The following is a 19491-nucleotide window of genomic DNA, read 5'->3' as shown; positions in this document are numbered from 1 at the left end:
GAAAAAAGCCGGAAGTGGCGCTGTGGCTCAAGTGGTAGAGTGCTAGCCTTGAGCTGAAGAGCTGAGGGACAGCACCCAGGCCCAGAGTTCAGGCCCCATGACCGGACCCCAAAAAAAATTTAAATTAAAAAAAAAAACTACAATGGGAATCATGCACCTGTGACTCACTTATAATCCTAGCTACTCAGGAGACTAAGATCTGAGGATTGTGGTTCAAAGCTAGCCCAGGCAGGGAAGTCCTTGAGACTCTCATCTCCTAGAAAATGCCAGAAGTGGTGCTGTGGCTGAAGTGGTAGAGCACTAGCCTTGAGCAGAAGCTCAGGGACAGTGCACAGGCCTTGAGTTCAAGCCCCAGGACCAGCAAAAAAAAAAAAAAGAGGTGGGGAGAAATCAATAACTATTTTTTATTATTATTATTTTTGGGGGTCCGGTCGTGGGACCTGTACTCTGGACCTGAGCACTGTCCCTCAGCTCTTCAGCTCTTCAGCTCAAGGCTAGCGCTCTACCACTTGAGCCACAGAGCCACTTCCGGCTTTTTTCTTTTTGCTTATATGGTGCTGAGAAATCGAACCCAGGGCCTCAGGCATGCAAGGCAAGTGCTCTACCACTGAGCCACCTTCCCAACCCAAGAACTATTATTATCTGCAAGTGAAATAATATCATACTTTTAATCCTAAATTTACCATGGAAATTACCACATGTAATTAGTTAGTAATATTACTAGAAGCAAAGTCAAATGTGTAAATCAATCATATTTTAATATACTATCAAGTATAGAAATTTAAGTTTAATTTAATTTTCAAGTTTAGAAAGTTAAATTGGAAAATGATACCATTCAATAGTACCAGAAGGCATAATACATCCATAAATAAAATTGTAAAAAAAAAAAAAAGAAGAAGAAGAAACACAGGACACACATAAAACATGAGACAAATTAAGAAATATTTGAATAAATGGAAGGATATACATCCTATTTGATTCAATATTTTAAAGACTGAACTATAGCTATAGCTATAATTCAGTACCAATTGAAATCCTGAAGTAAAGTTATTTTGGAAATTTGGAAATGAATTCTAAAATGCATTGGAAATAAAAAGGACACAGAATAGAGAAAGCCATCTTTAAAGAGCTAAATTTTCCAAAGGATATCTGATATTCTTGACTGATAGTCAAGTAAAACAATTAAGGCAGTGTAGTACAGAGATACCACAGTGGCAAAACAAAATGGAAGAGAAACAGATTCACATGTGGAGAAATATATAATTTAAGACAAACTTGAAATCATGCTTCAGGGGAAAAAAATGCATGATTTTCAATTAGATAACCACATGGAGAAAAACTAACCTCCACTCTCACCTCATCCTATATACTAAAAATAATTCAAAATATATTGAGGCTTTGAAAGTAGCAGGTAAACAAATCACATTTCCAGACCAAAAAAAAAAAAAAAAACATAGAACCCATGGAAGGCAAGATATACCCTAATTAACAAATTAGACATTTTTAAAGATGAAATACTTCTGCTCCATAAAAATAGTAGTTAAGACAGTGACAAAACAAGGTCCAAAATGGGAGAGCTATTTTAGATATATTTATTCATCAAAAGAATCACAATGAGGGGTTGGGAAGGTGGCTCAGTGGTAGAGTGCTTGCCTTGCATGCATGAGGCTCTGGGTTCGATTCCTTAGTACCACATAAACAAAAAGAAAAAAGCTGGAAGTGGTGCTGTGGCTCAAGTGGTAGAGCGCTACCCTTGAGCTGAAGAACTGAGCGACAGCACCCAGGCCCAGAGTTCAGGCCCCATGACCGGACCCAAAAAAAAAAAAAAGAATCATAAATGAAAAAGGTGAGGGTATAGCCCAACAGTAGAACACTGGACTAGCATGCACAGGCCAAAAGATCTGTAAGCACAGTGGGCAAGAAAGTCAGGAGAGGGTCCTACAAATGAAAACAGGTCCTACATAACAGATATGCAGGCATATGTTTTGAACTGGACCTTTACTACCTAAAAAATTCAAATTGGCAAAAAGATCTATTGGGAGTGTATTCAATTTCATCCATCAGGAAAATGCAGATAGAAAGCACAATGAGATAATGCTACTCACCTACAAAAATGACTATCATTTTCTTCATAACAACAGCTATTGGTTGACTGTATAGAAATTCAAATTTCAAACACAGATGGCATGGGTGTGAGCTGGTACGGCTACTTTGGAATATCAGTGACATACATTAAGAATAAAACAGGCACATGTGGTCCAGCAACTCAATAGGAATATGTATGTTCACTGAAGCAACATAAACAATGTTCCTAGAACACCGACAGTGCTCATGCAAACACCAAATTGGCAACAACTAGGAAGTCATTGCAGAATACAGAAATGAAAGTATCCCACACAATAGAATCCTGCATGGTGTTACAAGGAGAAAACCTATTGCTACACACAAAAATGATGATGATGATTATGATGATGATGATGATGATGATGATGATGATGATGATGATGATGAACTCATCAACCTAACTCTGAAGGAAGAAATTAAAACAAAAAGGACTACAACAAAATGCTCAGTTTTATTCCTTTTTAAAGTTCAACTAGAAGAAGAAGTAACCAATGAAAAGAGAAATTAAGATGATGGTTTTGGTCCTGGGTTGACGCTTGTTGTGGTAGAGGAAACAGAGATTGTGAGTTACTAGACATGCTCTGTGTCTTAATCTGACTTCTAGTTACACACATCTATTCTACCTGTGATCAGTCATCAAGGCCTAGGATACATTTAAGTACTTCTTATGTCAGAAAAAAAAAACTTTCTTTTTAAGATGTCCCAAGAGACAGAAAGAGAGAGACTGTTGGATGCTCAGATTAAAATGAAAGAATGGCCACGCTCTACTAGCTCATGCCTGTCATCCTAGTTACTCAGGACGCTAAGGATCGCACTTTAAAGCCAGCCTTGGCAGGAAAGTCCATGAGACTCTTATCACCAATTAAACACACACACACACACACACACACACACACACAAGCAGAGCTGTGGCTCAAGTGGTAGAATGCTAGCCTTGAGCAAAAGAAGGTCAGGGACAGTGCCCAGGCCCAGAGTTCAAGCTTCAGGACTGAAAAAAATATAAATAAATAAATAAATAAAGTAAGTAAGTGAGTAAGTAAGTAAGTAAGTATAACTGGGTACTTTTGAAAAGAATAAACAAATGAGAGGGGGTGACCTGAGTCTGTTTGTACAGGGGAGGGATTCATTGGAGGGCTAAAGATTATACCTTTCGAATATTTTGTTCCAGCCACTGAAGTTCTGCCCTAACATTTAACATGACAAATTAGAAATGTAAATAACTGTTAGTCCAAAGTGGCTTTTAAATCTTCTAATAATGGAAAATCCAATACCATGTAGACAGCATTACACAAAGAATAATTCTACATTATAAATTGAGGAAAATTCATCAGCTCAGGTTTTAATAGCCTCCTTTTTTTACTGATATCTTCCAAGGCCGCTGTTCTCTTGGCAGCACAGGGCACCAATTCAGGACCCATACAACAGCCAGGTTGACTTTTTAATGAAATTATAGCAAGATTAATTTCTTAGTTTTCCCTGAACAGATCCACACATCGCACCTCAGCTCCAATATTGATTTCTTAAGTCAAATAAGCAATCCGTTTTTCTAACCTATTACTCTGCTCTAAGTCTGAATAAAATGTTTCTACTTACATGGATATATATATATATATATATATATATATATATATATATATATATATATATATATAGTGGCAGAAATCCTGTTAATATCCAGGTACTATAAGATCTTTGAAACAAGTGCAGGTACCTCATGCTTGTAATCCTAGCTACTCAGGAGGCTGATATCTGACGACAGTCTGGGCAGGAGAGTCTGTGAGGCCTTATCTCCAAAAAGCTAGAAGTAGAGCTGTGGCTCAAGTGACAGAGTGCCAGCCTTGAGCCAAAAAAAAAGTTCAGGCCCTGAATTCAAGCCCTAGGACTGTCACCAAAAAAAAAAAAGTTTGATTAGCAAATCTGCTAATTAGAAAATATCAGTATTACTAATTGCAATGCCTAACTTCAAAGTAAATTATGACAACAACTTCAACGCATTCAGAAAAATTCATCCTCTCATCGAACTTTCAGGGAACAAACTGTGTTTGAAATTGAGCCAGATGAAGGGCTTACAAAAGTGAGTTAAGACATTATTCAGGAGAGTTTATGGACCAGTGGTGGAGAGCAGAACCACAAATGTTTCTGCTGCAAGGTTAACACACACATCTGGGAAGTTGGATCCTGCTATGGATCACCTCTGGGAGTCTGGGAACAGCAATTCTAGATGAGATGAAGCCACCAAAAGCCTTAAAGAAAATTAAGTTATGAGAGCTGTGAAGGTGTTCGATACACACAAAAATACATGCATGGAAGAAGCTGGTGGAAGAGGAAGCTGGAGAGAAAGGCTGTACAAGAAGGAGTTTTATCAGAAAAAGGTGGGGTTTTCAGAAAACCATCCAGGCACAGCTGTGAAGGTGGGTAAAGAGGGAGTGTGAGAAGACATTTAGAAACAAGGTTGCCATGTGTTCTATATGAGAAAGAAGAAGCGTAAGCCAGGGGTGGCTAAAAGGGCCAGATCCAAAAGACCATGAGGTCAAACCGAAGGGAATTGGCTTGGTTGGGTGTGGAGAAGGGGGAAGGAATGGAGAAGTCTAGGCAAGTTCTAATCCTAGTGAGAGTAAAATGGTAGAAGGGGTGATGAGGAGAGAAGTAGAAAGGAATGGGCCAGAGACTGCCAATCATTAAAAGATAGGAGCCAATCACCTCTCCTGTTCCCTTCACACCAACACAGATCTCACTCCAACCTGGACGTGGGTGTTGTCCTGCGACGGGGGATACAGGAGGAAAACTAAATACAAAGGGGGATCCAGGACTTACAGAATACTATTTTGAGCATATGAAGGCGAGAGTCTATCAAGATAGAAAGGAGATTTAACTAAGAAAAGAGGGTGAGTCTGGAAGCAAATTTCCAAGGTCTACCAAAAAAAAAAAAAAAAAGACTGTTGAAATCTCAACTCTTCTGCCAGGGAAGAGCCTTTGTAATGAAGGCTATCAAACAATGAAAACTAAAAGCCTCACGGTCATTTTAAGAAAAGGTCATGCTTTTTGGGTTGTTTTTATGAAAGATAGCATTTAGAGTAAACTGTGATGTAATTTTATCACCCATGACTTCTATAAGAGTGCACATTAATTCGTGATGTGACTTGAGAAAAGAGATAACATTGGGAGGTTGAACAGGCCAAGGAAGAAAAAGAAAAAAAACAGGAGGGAAAAAAAAAAGAAGAAATTACAGCAATGCAATTCTCCATTGTCCAATAAGCAAATTTCTCAGCCATAATTCCCTTTCCCTGTTCATCCCTGTTCACGTTAAATTAAATTACTACTCTAATTTGGAAGGTTAATTAACATTTAACTATTCTTGATTTTAAAATGCATTAGAGATTTTAAGTGCTCAAATCATTTTCTTTTCTCTTCTGCTCTTCCTTTACGCCCAAATTCTAGGCCCCAAACTTCCTTTCTCAGATAAACACTAATTCCCAATCTCAGCAGGCAGCCCTCTCCCCCACTCTGCTTTTTGTCTTGCATAGGTATTCTGCTACTGGCCGTATTCATTCTTGCCTCTTAGAATTACTTTCTGGTCTCCAACTCAATTTTAAGCTTCATGAGGAAACTGGGTTTTCTCTATGTTTCTACCTGTCCTCTGAGGACAATATTCACTGCACTGACAATAAAATGTGATGGAGCTTAAGAGTAAAGAGATTAACCTAGAAGCACCTGATAGGAAAAATTGCTGACTACTGTCGGTTATTTTTAGTTTTGAGAATCTTTAATAGAATAAGAAATGATTCTTCGTACCCAGCCGACCTCTCTCTGTTTCTCTCGGTCTCTCTTCCTTTCTCCTTCTACTCTTTTCTAATCCTATTGACCCTCTTCAACTTCTTTATCATTCTTCCAAGAGATTTCTTTAGCTGCTAACTGCAGATTAGAGGAGCAATTGGGTCTTAGAAGGGAAAAGGAAGGAAGCTATGAAAGGCAGGTATCTCAGGAAACATGAATTAATCATCTATACTGCCTTTCACTACCAGCAGCTCTCATTTCAAATTCAGTTCTGCATTTCTGACTTGGAAACAAGTCCTCACTAATTTGTGTCTCCTCACATAAATATTTTTATTTTTTGGTCCCAGACCAGGACTTAAACTCCCTATCTGATGTTTGTTTTCACTCATTGGCTAGCACTGTACTACCTGAGCCACAACCTCAACCTGTCACCAATAAGCTCTTTAGGTACTTCCTGCATTGAAAAGATGTTCTCTCATTCTTTTTGTTGTTGTTGTTGGTCGTGGGGCCTGAACTCTGGGCCTGGGCGCTGTCCTTCAGTCCTTCAGCTCAAGGCTAGGGCTTCTACCACTTGAGCCACAGCACTGCTTCTGGCTTTTTCTGCTTATGTGGTGCTGAGGAATTGAACCCAGGGCCTCATGCATGGCATGCAAGGCAAGCACTCTACACTGAGCCACCTTCCCAGCCCCTCTCATATTCATTTTTATGAACATGAATATGTTGTATTATTACAAACATGCAACATAATCATGCTTCCAAGTGACATCAGGTTGACCCTGGCAATAAAGACTAAAGGGAATTTGATTGCTCTTCCAACCAATTTTTAAAAATTAAGGAGGTTGCCAAGTGCTGGTGCCTCACACCTGTAATCCTAGCTACTCAGGAGGTTGCCACCTGGAGGACAAATGTCCAAAGCCAGCCTAGGCAGAAAAGTATGCAAGACTCCAGCTCCACTTAACCAGCAAAAAGTCAGACGTGGCTCAAGTGGTAGAGTGCCGGCCATGAGCAAGCAAGACTTGAGTTCAATTCCCAGTCCCACCAAAAAAAATTTTTTTTAATTAAAGAGGCAACTTCCTCACAATTGAGCAACTGCCTTACAACCCTCAAAGAAAATTCATTCTCTTGTCCTGTCTCAGGCTCGCTCAGAAAAATTTCCTAAAAGCTGAACACATTCATCTAAAAAGTTACAGAATATACTAATTGGATCTGGGGCCCTGTTTTTAGTTAGCAAGCCCTCCAAAACTGAAAATGTAATAAATCACAAACATGCATGGACAAACAAAAAAAAAAAAAGTGCCATAGAAAACATGGAAGCCAAGCCAGGCACTGGTGGCTCAAACCTGTAATCCTAGCTATTCAGGAGGCTGCGATCTGAGAATTGCAATTCAAAGCCTGCCTGGGCAGGAAAGTCCATGAGACTCTTATCTCCAATTAACCACCAGAAAGTAGAGATGTGGCTCAAAGTGGAAATGTGGCTCAATTAACCACCAAAAGTGGAGATGTGGATCAAAGTGATAGAGCACTAGCCTTGAGCAAAAAGAGCACAGGGACAGAGCCCAGACCCTGAGTTCAACCCTCACAACAGACCAAAAAATTAAAAGGGAAAAGAAAACATGGAATCCATTTGTCAGAAATGTTTCCCACCGATTTTATTTAAGTGCAGTCCTGGGAATCTGCTCTCCACATCTCCCAGAGCAATGGAAGCCCACCCACCTATTCTGAGCTACACTCAATTATTGAGAACTTTGGTCATAGTGACAGGTACATGACAGAATGCTTTCATTTAAAGAAAAAAAATCTCCATGCTTCCCTTTTGCTCCTGATACATTCTGACATCAGAACTGTCTATTCTTTTAATTGGATCTTTTTTGGTAGTATAATAGTTACCAAAAAAAAAAAAAAGGGTAGCCATTCATTTTCAGACTACAAAATGTTTATCTCATCAAATAGGACAATTTTGAGTTCTCCTTAACCCGCATTAAAAATGGATTTTAAATCCAATTTCTTGCTATTAGTTTGTAGGTGTTCCATACTCTCCAGAATGGCTCTTTCCCCTGAAGTTGATCTTCTGAAATGCCAGTGCTTTTCTACTTCTACGGAAGCTAGCTATGCAGGTGTGTACACAGCTACACTAGCAGAACGTAGACATCAGTGCTTTACATTTGGTATGCCCAGAATCATTCCAGCAGATTAGTCTAGGAATAAGTGTAGTGGGGTTAAAGTTACCATAATCATGGAGGAAACTCTAACCTTCAGGTCAAACAGCTTTGGTTCACTTGCCATGACACCTTAGAAATAAGCTAGCTGCCATTTTATTAAATGCCACTCTTGGAGCACTGTGCTATATGTTTCTGCATTTTACTGTTCAGATCTGTGAGGTGGAAATCATAATTCCTACTACTTCTAAAGTGTTTGTTCTATAAAACAAGTAAGGTAATTAGAGGTATAAGCTCTATTTGTGTTTTTCATTTCAGCTTCTTTGTACCCTTCTTCTGGTACTTGCTCCTTAAGAATCAACATTGACTCTTTTCTTCTAGGTCTATAGAATGAATTTTTTTTTTCCAGTCCTGGGGCTTGAATTCAGGGCCTAGGCACTGTCCCTGAGCTTCTTTGTATTCAAAGTTAATGCATGGTCTACTACTTGAGCCACAGCTCCACTTCCAGCTTTTCCTGAGTAGTTTATTGGATATAAGAGACTCATGGACATTCCTGCCTGGGCTGGCTTCAAACTAAGATTCTCAGATCTCAGCCCCCTGGGTAGCTAGGATTACAGGCATGAGCTACCAGCTCTGGGCTATCTTCTCTTTTCCTGTGGCTTTAATCCTCACCTGTTGGCTGGCAACTTCAGATCTCTACATGCAAGGGATGACTTCCTCCAGACTTATTTTTTCCAGCAGCTCCCCGTACAGATCAACTGGATGCCACATGGCTGCTTTTCTCTCCTATCCTTGAGATTTAATGGCAACAGCCAACTCCCCTGTTACCCAGCAAAATACTCAGTGTCTCCTCACAAAAGGTCCCACTTAATGTCCTATATACCTCCCTGTACCAGTGTATAACAACATACTGTTTTAATCCTGTTAGCTGCATATGTCTCCTCCCTCCATCTCACTCGTCAAAAACTATTGTACTCACCATCAGCCCTTCCCTTGTCAGTTACTTATTAAATGATTTCTAGATTTTCATATCTCTAGGAAACTTCCCTAACCCAGAAGCCACACAACTGTCTACCATCAGCTGTCTCTCCAAAATACAGATAGGGCATACCATTCCCTTGTTGGGCTTCTTGAGTTTACAGCTGCCATCTCAGCCCTGGCCGGTGGGGCTGCCAGATAGGGCTTTATTAAGAACAAAGACCCAGGACCCCAGTATTCTGTTCCCCACAACTCTGGAAAAGGTCACAAAGCCTAGAAAGGTCTTTGGAATGCTGGAGAAGTCAATAAAGTCACAAAGCCTAGGAAGGTCTTTGGAATGATGGAGAAGTCAATACGCTCTCTGAACCCTTGTTTCCTGAGTTATCATATCAGGATAATGATATTTACCTGGTGGGACTCTTTGGGGAAAAAGTGAGAATAGAGAAAGTGGACACCCATAGGTGTTATCATTTTACCACACCTATTGTACCTTCTATTTGCTCTCTCCTTATCCTCTCCACACGTCCATAGGAATCTCCTTAAGAGTTTCAGAATCAGACTTGAAACTCTACTTGTTTCCACACCTGCACTCAGCCATTTTCCTTTCTTTCCTTGCCCAGGATTGATTCCCCCTCCTCCCTTCTAGAATGCTCCATTCATCCTTTAGAGGTCATCATTTCCTCTCCTCTGTGGCAGGTGCCACCGTAAGCATTTCAGTGAAGGGGGGTTTCCTTCCCCACACCTACCTAGACAGTGATATTTTACATGTGCTGAGGCTTGAGGGGAGAACTCTGCTACTACGTTTGCATCCCCAGAGCCGGACATGGTGCCTGTTGAGGATAGGAAATGATATTAGTCAATGCTATTATTTCTAGATGTTCAAGCTAATTTAAAATTATATGGAAATCAGAGCACAGTAAAGTACAGTAAATAAATAGCCATGTTTAGAATCTGGATTTGGATTCCAGTTTCCTTCTACCATGTTGCAGCTATGTTACCTGGGCAAGTCCCTTAACTCCGCTTTTTAGTTTTTCTCATCTTCAAAGTAGAAGCGTAAAAGTATATTCCTCTTAAATCATCAGTGAGAAATGCCTATAAGTCCCTCAAAGGCCCTCCAGTTGAAAAGTAAACACCTAAACTTAGAAGAGAAAATAGGCAAGCAAACAGATAGCCCTCAGAAGAAGATATCAAATGGCTAATAAATACATGAAGAAATGTTCAACATCCTTGAGCCATAAAGGAAATGTGAAGACTACACTGAGATTTTATCTTATTCCAGTAATAATGGCAGTCATCAAGAAAACAAATAATATAGAATGCTGGAGATGATGGGGGTGAGGGGGTGAGGGTTGGCACTAGGGAGGAATGTTGTTAGTGAGAATGCGAACTAGTGCAACTACTATGGAAATGAGTATGGAATCTCCTCAAAAAATAAATAAATAAACCTACTTTGTGAACACCAACATACCATTCTTGGGCATATATCCAAAAGGAAGTAAATAAATACACAAGAAAGATCTTTGGCCAAGTGCTGGTGGCTTATACCTGTAGATGCTCAGGAGGCTGAGATCTGAGGACCACAGTTCAAGGTCAGCCCAGGCAGGAAAATCTATGAGATTCTTATTTCCAATTAACCATCAGAAAACCTGAAGTGGTATCGTGGCTCAAAGTGTCAGAGCACTAGCCTTCAGCAAAAATGCTCAGGGACGGCACCCAGGCCCTGAGTTCAAGCCCCATGACCAACAACAACAAAAAGTACATTCCTTTCCTAGTAAATTTTTTCTATAGTTTTCATGTAAAAAAAAAAAAGACATATATACACTATGGACCATTACTCATCATAAAAAAAAGTGAAATTATGACAGTTGCAGGAAAATGGATAGATCTGGAAACCATCGTGTGGAATGAGATAAACCTTGCTCATTTATGGAGTGTAAACCTAAAATTGTGGGATGATGATGATGATGATGGTGATGGTGATGGTGATGATGAGCTGATGATGATGAAGAAGATAATGATGATGACATGACAAGATGAAGCAATGTCAGTCAACAGTCCCCATCCAGGCATAGAATCCTGTCAACTCACCTACTATCTTGTTCATAGATATGAATAGATTGCCAAGGCTCTACAATCATTTAAGGAAAGCCACTATTAGAACTAAGAAACACACCTGTGCATGTGCACACATGTATACACACACACACACACACACACACACACACACACACAAAGAATAAGGGGGAGGGTAGGAAGAAGGATCCAGAAGAGCCAGAGTAATATGCTACTAAGGACAAATATAGACTTCAAAAAGATATAACAAACCAGGTGCTATTAACTCATGCCTGTAATCCGAGCTATGCATCAAGCTGAGATCTAAGGATCACAGTTTGAACATAGCCCAGAGAGGGAAGTCTGTGAGACACTTATTTCCCATTAACCACCAGAAAGACAGAAGTAGAGGTATGGCTCAACCACACCAACCAGTTCATATTCCAAGTACAGCCCTCAGCCTCTGAAAAATAAGAATTGGCAGGCACACACCTAATTTCCTTGGCGCTGTATGAGACCATTCTGTTGGGGTGTTCCATAGGCTATCTTGGAATATCTAGGTAGGCTTGAGCACAGTTGTCCACAGCAGTAACAAAAATATTACTCCCCTTACCTGCCACCTGTTCACCTGACCACCCATTCCTGGATCTCCTCCCAAGGAACTACTAGCAGTGGATTCTCTTCCTCCTCCTCCTCCTCCTCCTCCTCCTCCTCCTCCTCCTCTCCCCTCCTTCTTTTCCTCCTCTTCATCTAATAAGCTAAGCTTTTTGGAAGAATCTAAATTAACAAGCCTCATCAGATAACTTAAGAGAACAGCAACAAAGAAAGGAAAAAGGCCAGTAAAGTAACACATTCTATATTCTGAATAGAAAAAGACTCCACCTGTCAGTTCTATCTACATGTTCAAAATTCTGAGTGAAAACACCTCAAGCAAGAATTCAGCTATCCAAAACTAAGTATTACATGTGAGAATATGATAAAGAAAGATTCAGGCATGTTGGGTCTCAAGAAAACAATAACCATCTGTCTTCTCATTCCTGAAAATTTATTGGAGCCAATCAGCAAATGAGTAAGCATAAGCTTGTGGAAATGGTTTCTGCAGAGAAGAGAAGCAACAAGGTATTCCCAGGATGATAACAAGGGAAAATCTGAGGAGTGTATGTGCTGTGGGCCTAGATAACATTCTGTAGACTAGAACCAAAGACCTGAGCACCTCACAAGGGAAGGTTTTCAAGGAAGAAAATCTACTACCCTGATATCCTGCCTGGGGAGTTTGGTCCCACATATTTTCCATGGCAGTGGAAGCAGCTCTACTCTTTAACCCCTGTATCTCCAAACAGCCTACAAAGAAGATCTTCATTTTGTTTTTTTGTTTTTTGTTTTTTGTCAGTCATGGGATTTTGAACTCAGGGCCTGGGTGCTGTCCCTGAGCTTTTTTGCTCAAGGCTAGCACTCTACCAATTTGAGCCACAGCTCCACTTCCAGTTTGGGTGTGGTTAATTAGAGATCAGAGTCTCACAGACAGGCTGGCTTCTCATGCCATGCTGGTTTCAAACAGCAGTCCTCAGATCTCAGCCTCCTGAACAGCTAGGATTACAGGCATGAATCACCAGTGCCTGCCTGCCCAGCTCAAGAAGATCCATTCTTGTGCCTGATTTTGGAAAGACTTGGATTTAGCTATGGATTAAGCATGAGAGAATTCAGTGAAGTCTTATACTGGACATTCGGAATATTTTAAATCTCACAACCGAGATTGTGCATGTGTCTGGCCATGGTTGTGTTGGCTCAACCTACAAATACATTTTATAAGAACACCAGGGGACTAAGTGAAATGGTGTAGGGGCAGCAATAAAGAGTGTGTGTGTGTGTGTGTGTGTGTGTGTGTGTGTCTGTCTGTCTGTCTGTCTGTCTGTCTGTCTGTCTGTCTGTGTATCTGTGTATCTGTGTTTCTGTCTGTCTGTGTCTATGTAGCAGGTGCTTGATGCATGCCTGAGTGTGTTTGTGCTGTACATGAGAAAGAAGAGTGTGATGTGATTAGGAAAACAATACAGCTACACAGATGAAGAGGTGTCAGACCCAAGGCAAGGGTCATGTTGGAAGACTTAATCCTGGATCCACCTCCTCACCCAGTGAGGGTAATATACCTTCTCTCCTGCCACCATGAAATCCCATTCAATTTCTTTATAACTATTAAGGGAACACAAATTTAATGAGGCAAAGTATAAAATAAACAGTGTCTCGGCCTCTTGCTATCATTCTTCAATTTGTGTTGAACATGAGGGCTTTCAAACGCCTGCTGTCAATTTTATTTTATTTTTCCCATCACTAATAAACGTGATTGTTGGTCCCTATGTGCACACACCATTGTGAATTAATGCACCAGTTACTGATTGATGGGTCAGTTGAGCATAGTACTAAGAAACACAGGATCTAGAGTTATGCTGCCTGGATTTGAGCCTCTGTGGCCTAGATGGTAACTCTGTTACAGACAGAGCAAGTAGATCTGATTTTCCACTATTAGCCACTTGCTTAGTTGCATACCAGGTTCTTAACCCTTTGGTGCTTTTATTTCTTTGACAGTAAAATGTGGAAGATGATAATTATTAGAACACTACTTCATATGACAACTGTGAGGATGAGTGAGTTCTTCAGTACTCAACCTAGCACCCAGCACCCAGAAAATCTTACTATGCTGTCAGCTAGTGATATCCTCAGAAACAGACTTAAAGAAGGTAGCTCATTTAATTTCCATCATAGACAGGTGATGCCTTACAACCAGCTGCCTTTGTGTGAAAACGCTGCCTTATCTGAATATTCTAGTGCTTCTCACATTGGGCTCAAAAGAACAATAATGCTACCAAGGATTCTATGTCAAGGATCCAAAAAGAGAAAGAGTATGGAACCAAGCATGATGATTCACATCTATAATCCCAGCACATGGGAGACAGAGGCAAGAGGATCTCAAGTTCAAGGTCAACCTACACTTAGTCAATCACTGACCCAGACAAACAAAACCTAAAAGAATTATCTTGGAATATTTCTCAATTAAAAGCGAGGAGCATCCTACAGCAAAGAAAATGGCTTAATTTTCCATAATCCAACATTTCCCGAATTTAGATTGGAATATCAAACTCTTTTTTTTACTAGAAATACCTATTAAAAATCTATGGAAATGACACTCAGTTTTCTGTATGAGAGCCTTTGCCCTATGACCATCCAGACCTCAACAGGTTTTAAAGTTTTGGGTCCTTTTCCAGCCCTGGTCTCAGGAATCGTCCTCCAGGATTTCAGCAGAGGTGTCTCATTGTTACACATGTCAAGACATCCTTCATGAAAGGACTTTTCTTCCTGTAAAGGTCCTTACTGTAAAGCAAAACAAGGTCTAGGAGAAAGGCAGGTACCACCAGTCCAAAGGTAACACACACACACACACACACACACACACACACACACACACACACACTTTCCTTATACAGAGGCAAGGTTTCTATCTCAAAGTAAAAAGTGGTCTTTATGAAGTCATCTTAACCTGTTTCACAGAACTAATTTACTCTTATCATCCAATTGTACAAAATAAGAATAAATGGGATAGCTTTAAACTTCAGAGGCTCACAGGTACTTTCGAGGTATTTTATCGTTATCTTTATCCCTTTGTGATAATGCAGGGCATGTGGAGATTATACCTCATGTTGGAAAGTAGGGCAACACAGACCAAAAATAGAGCCATATATAAAAGAAGCCATGTTCTAAAAAAAAAAAAAAAAAGCCTAGCATACCATGTAGGTGGGGAAAAGCTCTTCCTTGTCTGGTAGTGCCACACGTGACTTGTGATCAGGCCATCCTATTAAACCAAAATAGTATTATGTAAGCAGAGTTGGCCTTTTTTCTCATTGTTCCTTTATGTAAAGGCAAGAGTAATATAGAGATATAAGGAATGTATGTGAAAACTTAGCATTTATGGATGGTAGATGGTGTTTGGTTATTGAAATTAAGAAAGCAACTTGGCTTACTCCATCCAGGAAAATTCCTTCATGAAGACTGAATTTTCTATTGGAAGAAAATGTCCAAGTTCAGAGAAATTGGTACACAGGAGAGTTACCCCAGTGATTAGCAAAGTATATGGCTTGGTGAGTGCTTATTGAAAAAAAAAATGGCATTGATAACCTAGGAAAGGAGATAGGTTCATAAGTCATGGAGAAGGAAAATTCATAGGTTTAAGAGTTTGGCTCTTTCAGTACTCAAGTCCCTATTTTTATTTCTTTAACAAAAAGGATTTGATCATTTGATAAATAAACTACAGATCAGCCTCCAACATATTCATCTCTTTCATGTTCTCAGTTGCTGTAAAAGTGGGTCTGAATGCCACAGTTAGGTCCAGTCCTATGCTGGTACCTGTAGAGACACCAGATTGCAGAAGAGGAAAAGATCCTCATAAAAACTAATTCCTGCCATCCTAAAAATAGAGAGGATCTAAATCAATCAAACCCATTTACAAAAGAAGATGAAATACTGGAGAATGGAAGAAGGGAAAGATGGAAACTCCTCAAAATCTCTCAGCTAAACTTCAGGGTCTGCTATGACACATCAGCCTTCCAATCAGATTGCCTACATATGGCATATGGCATCCTTCACTCCTCTCCCTAGGCCCCCTGAAGACATTTATCTAGCTAAGTCCACCTTGGAGCCAGTTGCATGTCAGCCTAGAAATTTCCAGAAGGCATTTGCCACTGACATATCCATGATCTCTCCTCTTCCCCACCCCACCCCTCATTTTCAGAACCAGGAAAGGCTATTTATCTATTCTGAGGATTTGTGAATGTAGCTCCATTGACTATATTACTGATAGAGTATCACAAATGTACCATTACTTGATGTTTGCAATGTATAACCTTAAATTTAGATGTTATTGACCTATCTCCATACAAACATAAGCATGCACACACAATCACCCTGTCAGCAAACACTCACTGCACTATTGTGAAGAGTATTACATTTAAGGCTAAGCTGCATCCTTTCCATGTGACTGAAAGCCAAGGAGCTGATATGCTAGCAAACCAGGACAGTTCTTAGTCTTAATTTATACTAAGCCTGATGGAAGATACACACACACACACACACACACACACACACACACACATAGAGGTGGCCAGAGATTTAGGATAATAGATTCCATGACTACTTCCTCCTTTCCCCTCTAGGAAGCTCATCTTATGATAGTAGACTAATCATGGCTCTGTCTGGAAACTTCCTCATATCTCAAGATAAAATATCCAGGATGACTCAATTTTATTTTTTTAAGTAGTTACACAAAAGAGGTGCCATTTCATAAAGAAGTGTATGAATACAATGTACCTTAATCAGTGTCACTTCTTCAATATTCACACAGACACACACAGACACACATAGACACACACACACACACACACACACACACACACACACACCCTTGACCTACCCCTTCCTTTTCTTAATCTTGTGGTATACACAATGCAGTTTTTACTACATTCTTCTCCTCCCCATACCTACTTCATTCATCTGCCCCTCTCCCTTTGACCCACCCCTCCCCTGGTGTGTACGCATTTCCTCATGATGATTTTGTTGGATTTTGACCTAGTCTTTCTAAAAAAAAAAAGTTATACTATTTGAGCCCTCCATAGAGTCTATTATACTTTAGTTAATTCATTTGTAGTAACCATGTGGGTACCATACAACATGTTTACTTATAGGTTTATAGGTACATTCTCTCTACCATAAATGAAGGAAACCAGGAAATCTTTTGTTTCTCTGGGTCTGACAGTTCACTGCATACAATTTTTTCCAAGTTTCTTTCCAAAAAGCGGTGAATCCTGCTTACTTGGAAGCAAAGGATAATATCTGTGAAAAGAGAGATCAACAAGCCAAATCCTGGAGCTGGGAAGAACATAAAGATTCTGCAGAGGATATTAATAATGAAAGAACATCACTGATAGGTTCTCACCTGTAATTCCAGGTACTGAGGAGCCAAAAGCTCTTGGATCCCTGTCCAAGAGCCCAGTCCAAGCAAAGAAGAAGATTTTATTTGAAAAACAAACTAAAATCAAAAAGATTGGGGACATTGTTCGACTAGTAGAACACTTACTTGACAAGTGGAGACTCAGAGTTCAATGCCAAAGAACAGGAAGGGAAGGGAAGGGAAGGGAAGGGAAAGGGCAAGGGAAAGGGCAAGGGGAAGAGCAAGGGGAAGGGGAAAGGGAGGGGAAGAGGGAGGGAGGAGGGGGAGGGGGAGGGGAAGGGGAGGGGAAAGAGAAGGGGAAGGGAAGGGAAGGGAAGGGAAGGGAAGGGAAGGGAAGGGAAGGGAAGGGAAGGGAAGGGAAGGGAAGGGAAGGGAAGGGAAGGGAAGGGAAAGGGCAAGGGAAAGGGCAAGGGGAAGAGCAAGGGGAAGGGGAAAGGGAGGGGAAGAGGGAGGGAGGAGGGGGAGGGGGAGGGGAAGGGGAGGGGAAAGAGAAGGGGAAGGGAAGGGAAGGGAAGGGAAGGGAAGGGAAGGGAAGGGAAGGGAAGGGAAGGGAAGGGAAGGGAAGGGAAGGGAAGGGAAAGGCAAAGGCAAAGGCAAAGGCAAAGGGAAGGGGAAGGGGAAGGGAAAGGGAAGGGAATCTCAAACCTTCAATCCACCTCAGAGTGTCTACCTCTAACTCTGGGCCTGGCCTCTTCATCTCCAGATTCCTCCTTGGGCCCAGACTGAAAGACCCTGGCTTGTACCAGTTTTATGTCTACAGGCATCAGGGTTACTATGAGCTTTGGGCATTCTGAAGTGGAATTCTTAGTTTATTTTCTCACTAGAAACATGGTGCATATGGTGAGCCATTCACGTAATATCATATAATGCAATGGTTATGATGGATGGTGCGTTACAGAGCACTTCATGGGCCTATATAGGGAATGTGATCCAAATCATAAATACCTACCTAAAGTGAATTTCTAGGACCTTGGACTATAGAAAAATTAACTCCAAGAGAACTGGTTGCGGAAGATTCAATCCTGCATCAGTTCTCAAACTATGCTTCTCTCGGAGTCCTCTATACAGTATAGCAAGTGCATGGAAACACAGGATAGGAAATGATATATAAAAAGCCATGCAATGAGGGTATAGTTCGGTGGAAGAGCACTGGCTAACATGTGCAAGACCTTGACTTGATAACCCCAGAACCTAAAAAATGGGGACTGAAACTAAGAAATAACTAAAATCACTTCTGAACCGGAATACTATTGCACCATGTTATTCCAATGAGTGGATGGATGATCAAGGTGTGTGAGAAACAAGAATCATACAATTACTTTTTTACCATGCTAACAGTTGCTGTAATAAAATTGGACTCATGTCCCACAATATGTTTTTCCATTGAAATGGGAACTTATGGTCAATGAAGGAAGAGAAAAGCTGTGTTTTCTTTGTCAACAAACAACAAGAGATCATAAATCTTACCTCAGCTTACAAACAGAACCAGCTCTCTACTCTGCCAAATTGTCTTGGTGCCTTCTTACATAATTGCTCTCAGCACACAATAGCCTTTTCAATGGTAAGACCTGGGAGAGCACATTTTCTGAAGCTGCTTCTAGGTTTGTCTTCCAAGTTCCTTTGTGAAGGAAAACCTTTTAAGTGCCTGAGCTGGTTTGTACCTGAGCCCAAGAAGCTCAAGTTTCAGTGCCCCATGACTCTGAGACTCTGAGGATAAATGGCAGTAAATGGGGCGATGTGGGCCAAATCATGTGAAGGTTGTAGCTATTAGGAAACTCGAGGGCATGACTGATCAAGGGCAGTCACCCAACAAGGTCATAATATTCAGGCCTCCTTTTGCCAACATTGTACCTGCTCCAAACTGTTCATCAGACATTGAAATATTAAAGACCTTGGAACTAAGCCAGGAAGTACATCCATCATGGCCTGTGTGTTTATGTGTACAAACATATGTGTATATACACATGTGCAAATTGAAAGAGACCATACATCCTTCAAAAGAAGAGAAGTTGTGCTTTTTTACTACATTTTAATACTTTGCCATTAAAAAAGTACTGATCAAAACCAGGTGGTGGTGGCTCACACTTGTTATCCAGCTATGCAGGAGGTTGAGATCTGAGGGTCATGGTTCAAAGCTAACTGGGGCAGAAAAGCCCCCATGAGGCCCTTTTCTCCAATTAACCACCAGAAAACTAGAAGTGGTACTGTGGCTCAAAGTGGTAGAGCACCAGCCTTGAGCAAAGAGCTCAGGGACAGTGCTCAAGCCTCAAATTCAAGCCTCACAATCAACAACAATAACAAAAAATGTACTTACACAGCATATGATGCTCCAATACAGAACAGGCTATATCTTCTTTGCACTCCTGATATTCCTAAACTAGAGTCGCTGTACTTTCATTGCTCTAAGAGTCCTAA

General features: G+C 40.6%; 1 protein-coding gene across 3 annotated transcripts in view; it reads right to left on the bottom strand.

The window, feature by feature from the left end:
- Dcdc2 (doublecortin domain containing 2) overlaps positions 1-19491 on the bottom strand; it is a 142994-nt gene that overhangs the window by 63411 nt on the left and 60092 nt on the right. For 2 of the 3 annotated variants that reach the window (XM_042684262.1, XM_042684260.1), the window contains exon 9: positions 9779-9862. The exons of the other annotated variant lie outside the window; for it this stretch is intronic. In XM_042684262.1, coding sequence (XP_042540196.1) covers positions 9779-9862 — 84 coding nt within the window. The remainder of the gene's footprint in view (positions 1-9778; positions 9863-19491) is intronic. 3 annotated transcript variants of the gene reach the window in all.

Source organism: Dipodomys spectabilis, unplaced genomic scaffold (genome assembly GCF_019054845.1).
Source record: "Dipodomys spectabilis isolate Male_0828 unplaced genomic scaffold, ASM1905484v1 ptg000085l, whole genome shotgun sequence".
NCBI classification, from domain to species: Eukaryota; Metazoa; Chordata; class Mammalia; order Rodentia; family Heteromyidae; genus Dipodomys; species Dipodomys spectabilis.
Note: the sequence above shows the minus strand (reverse complement) of the source record. Positions and strands in the feature narration are given on the sequence as shown.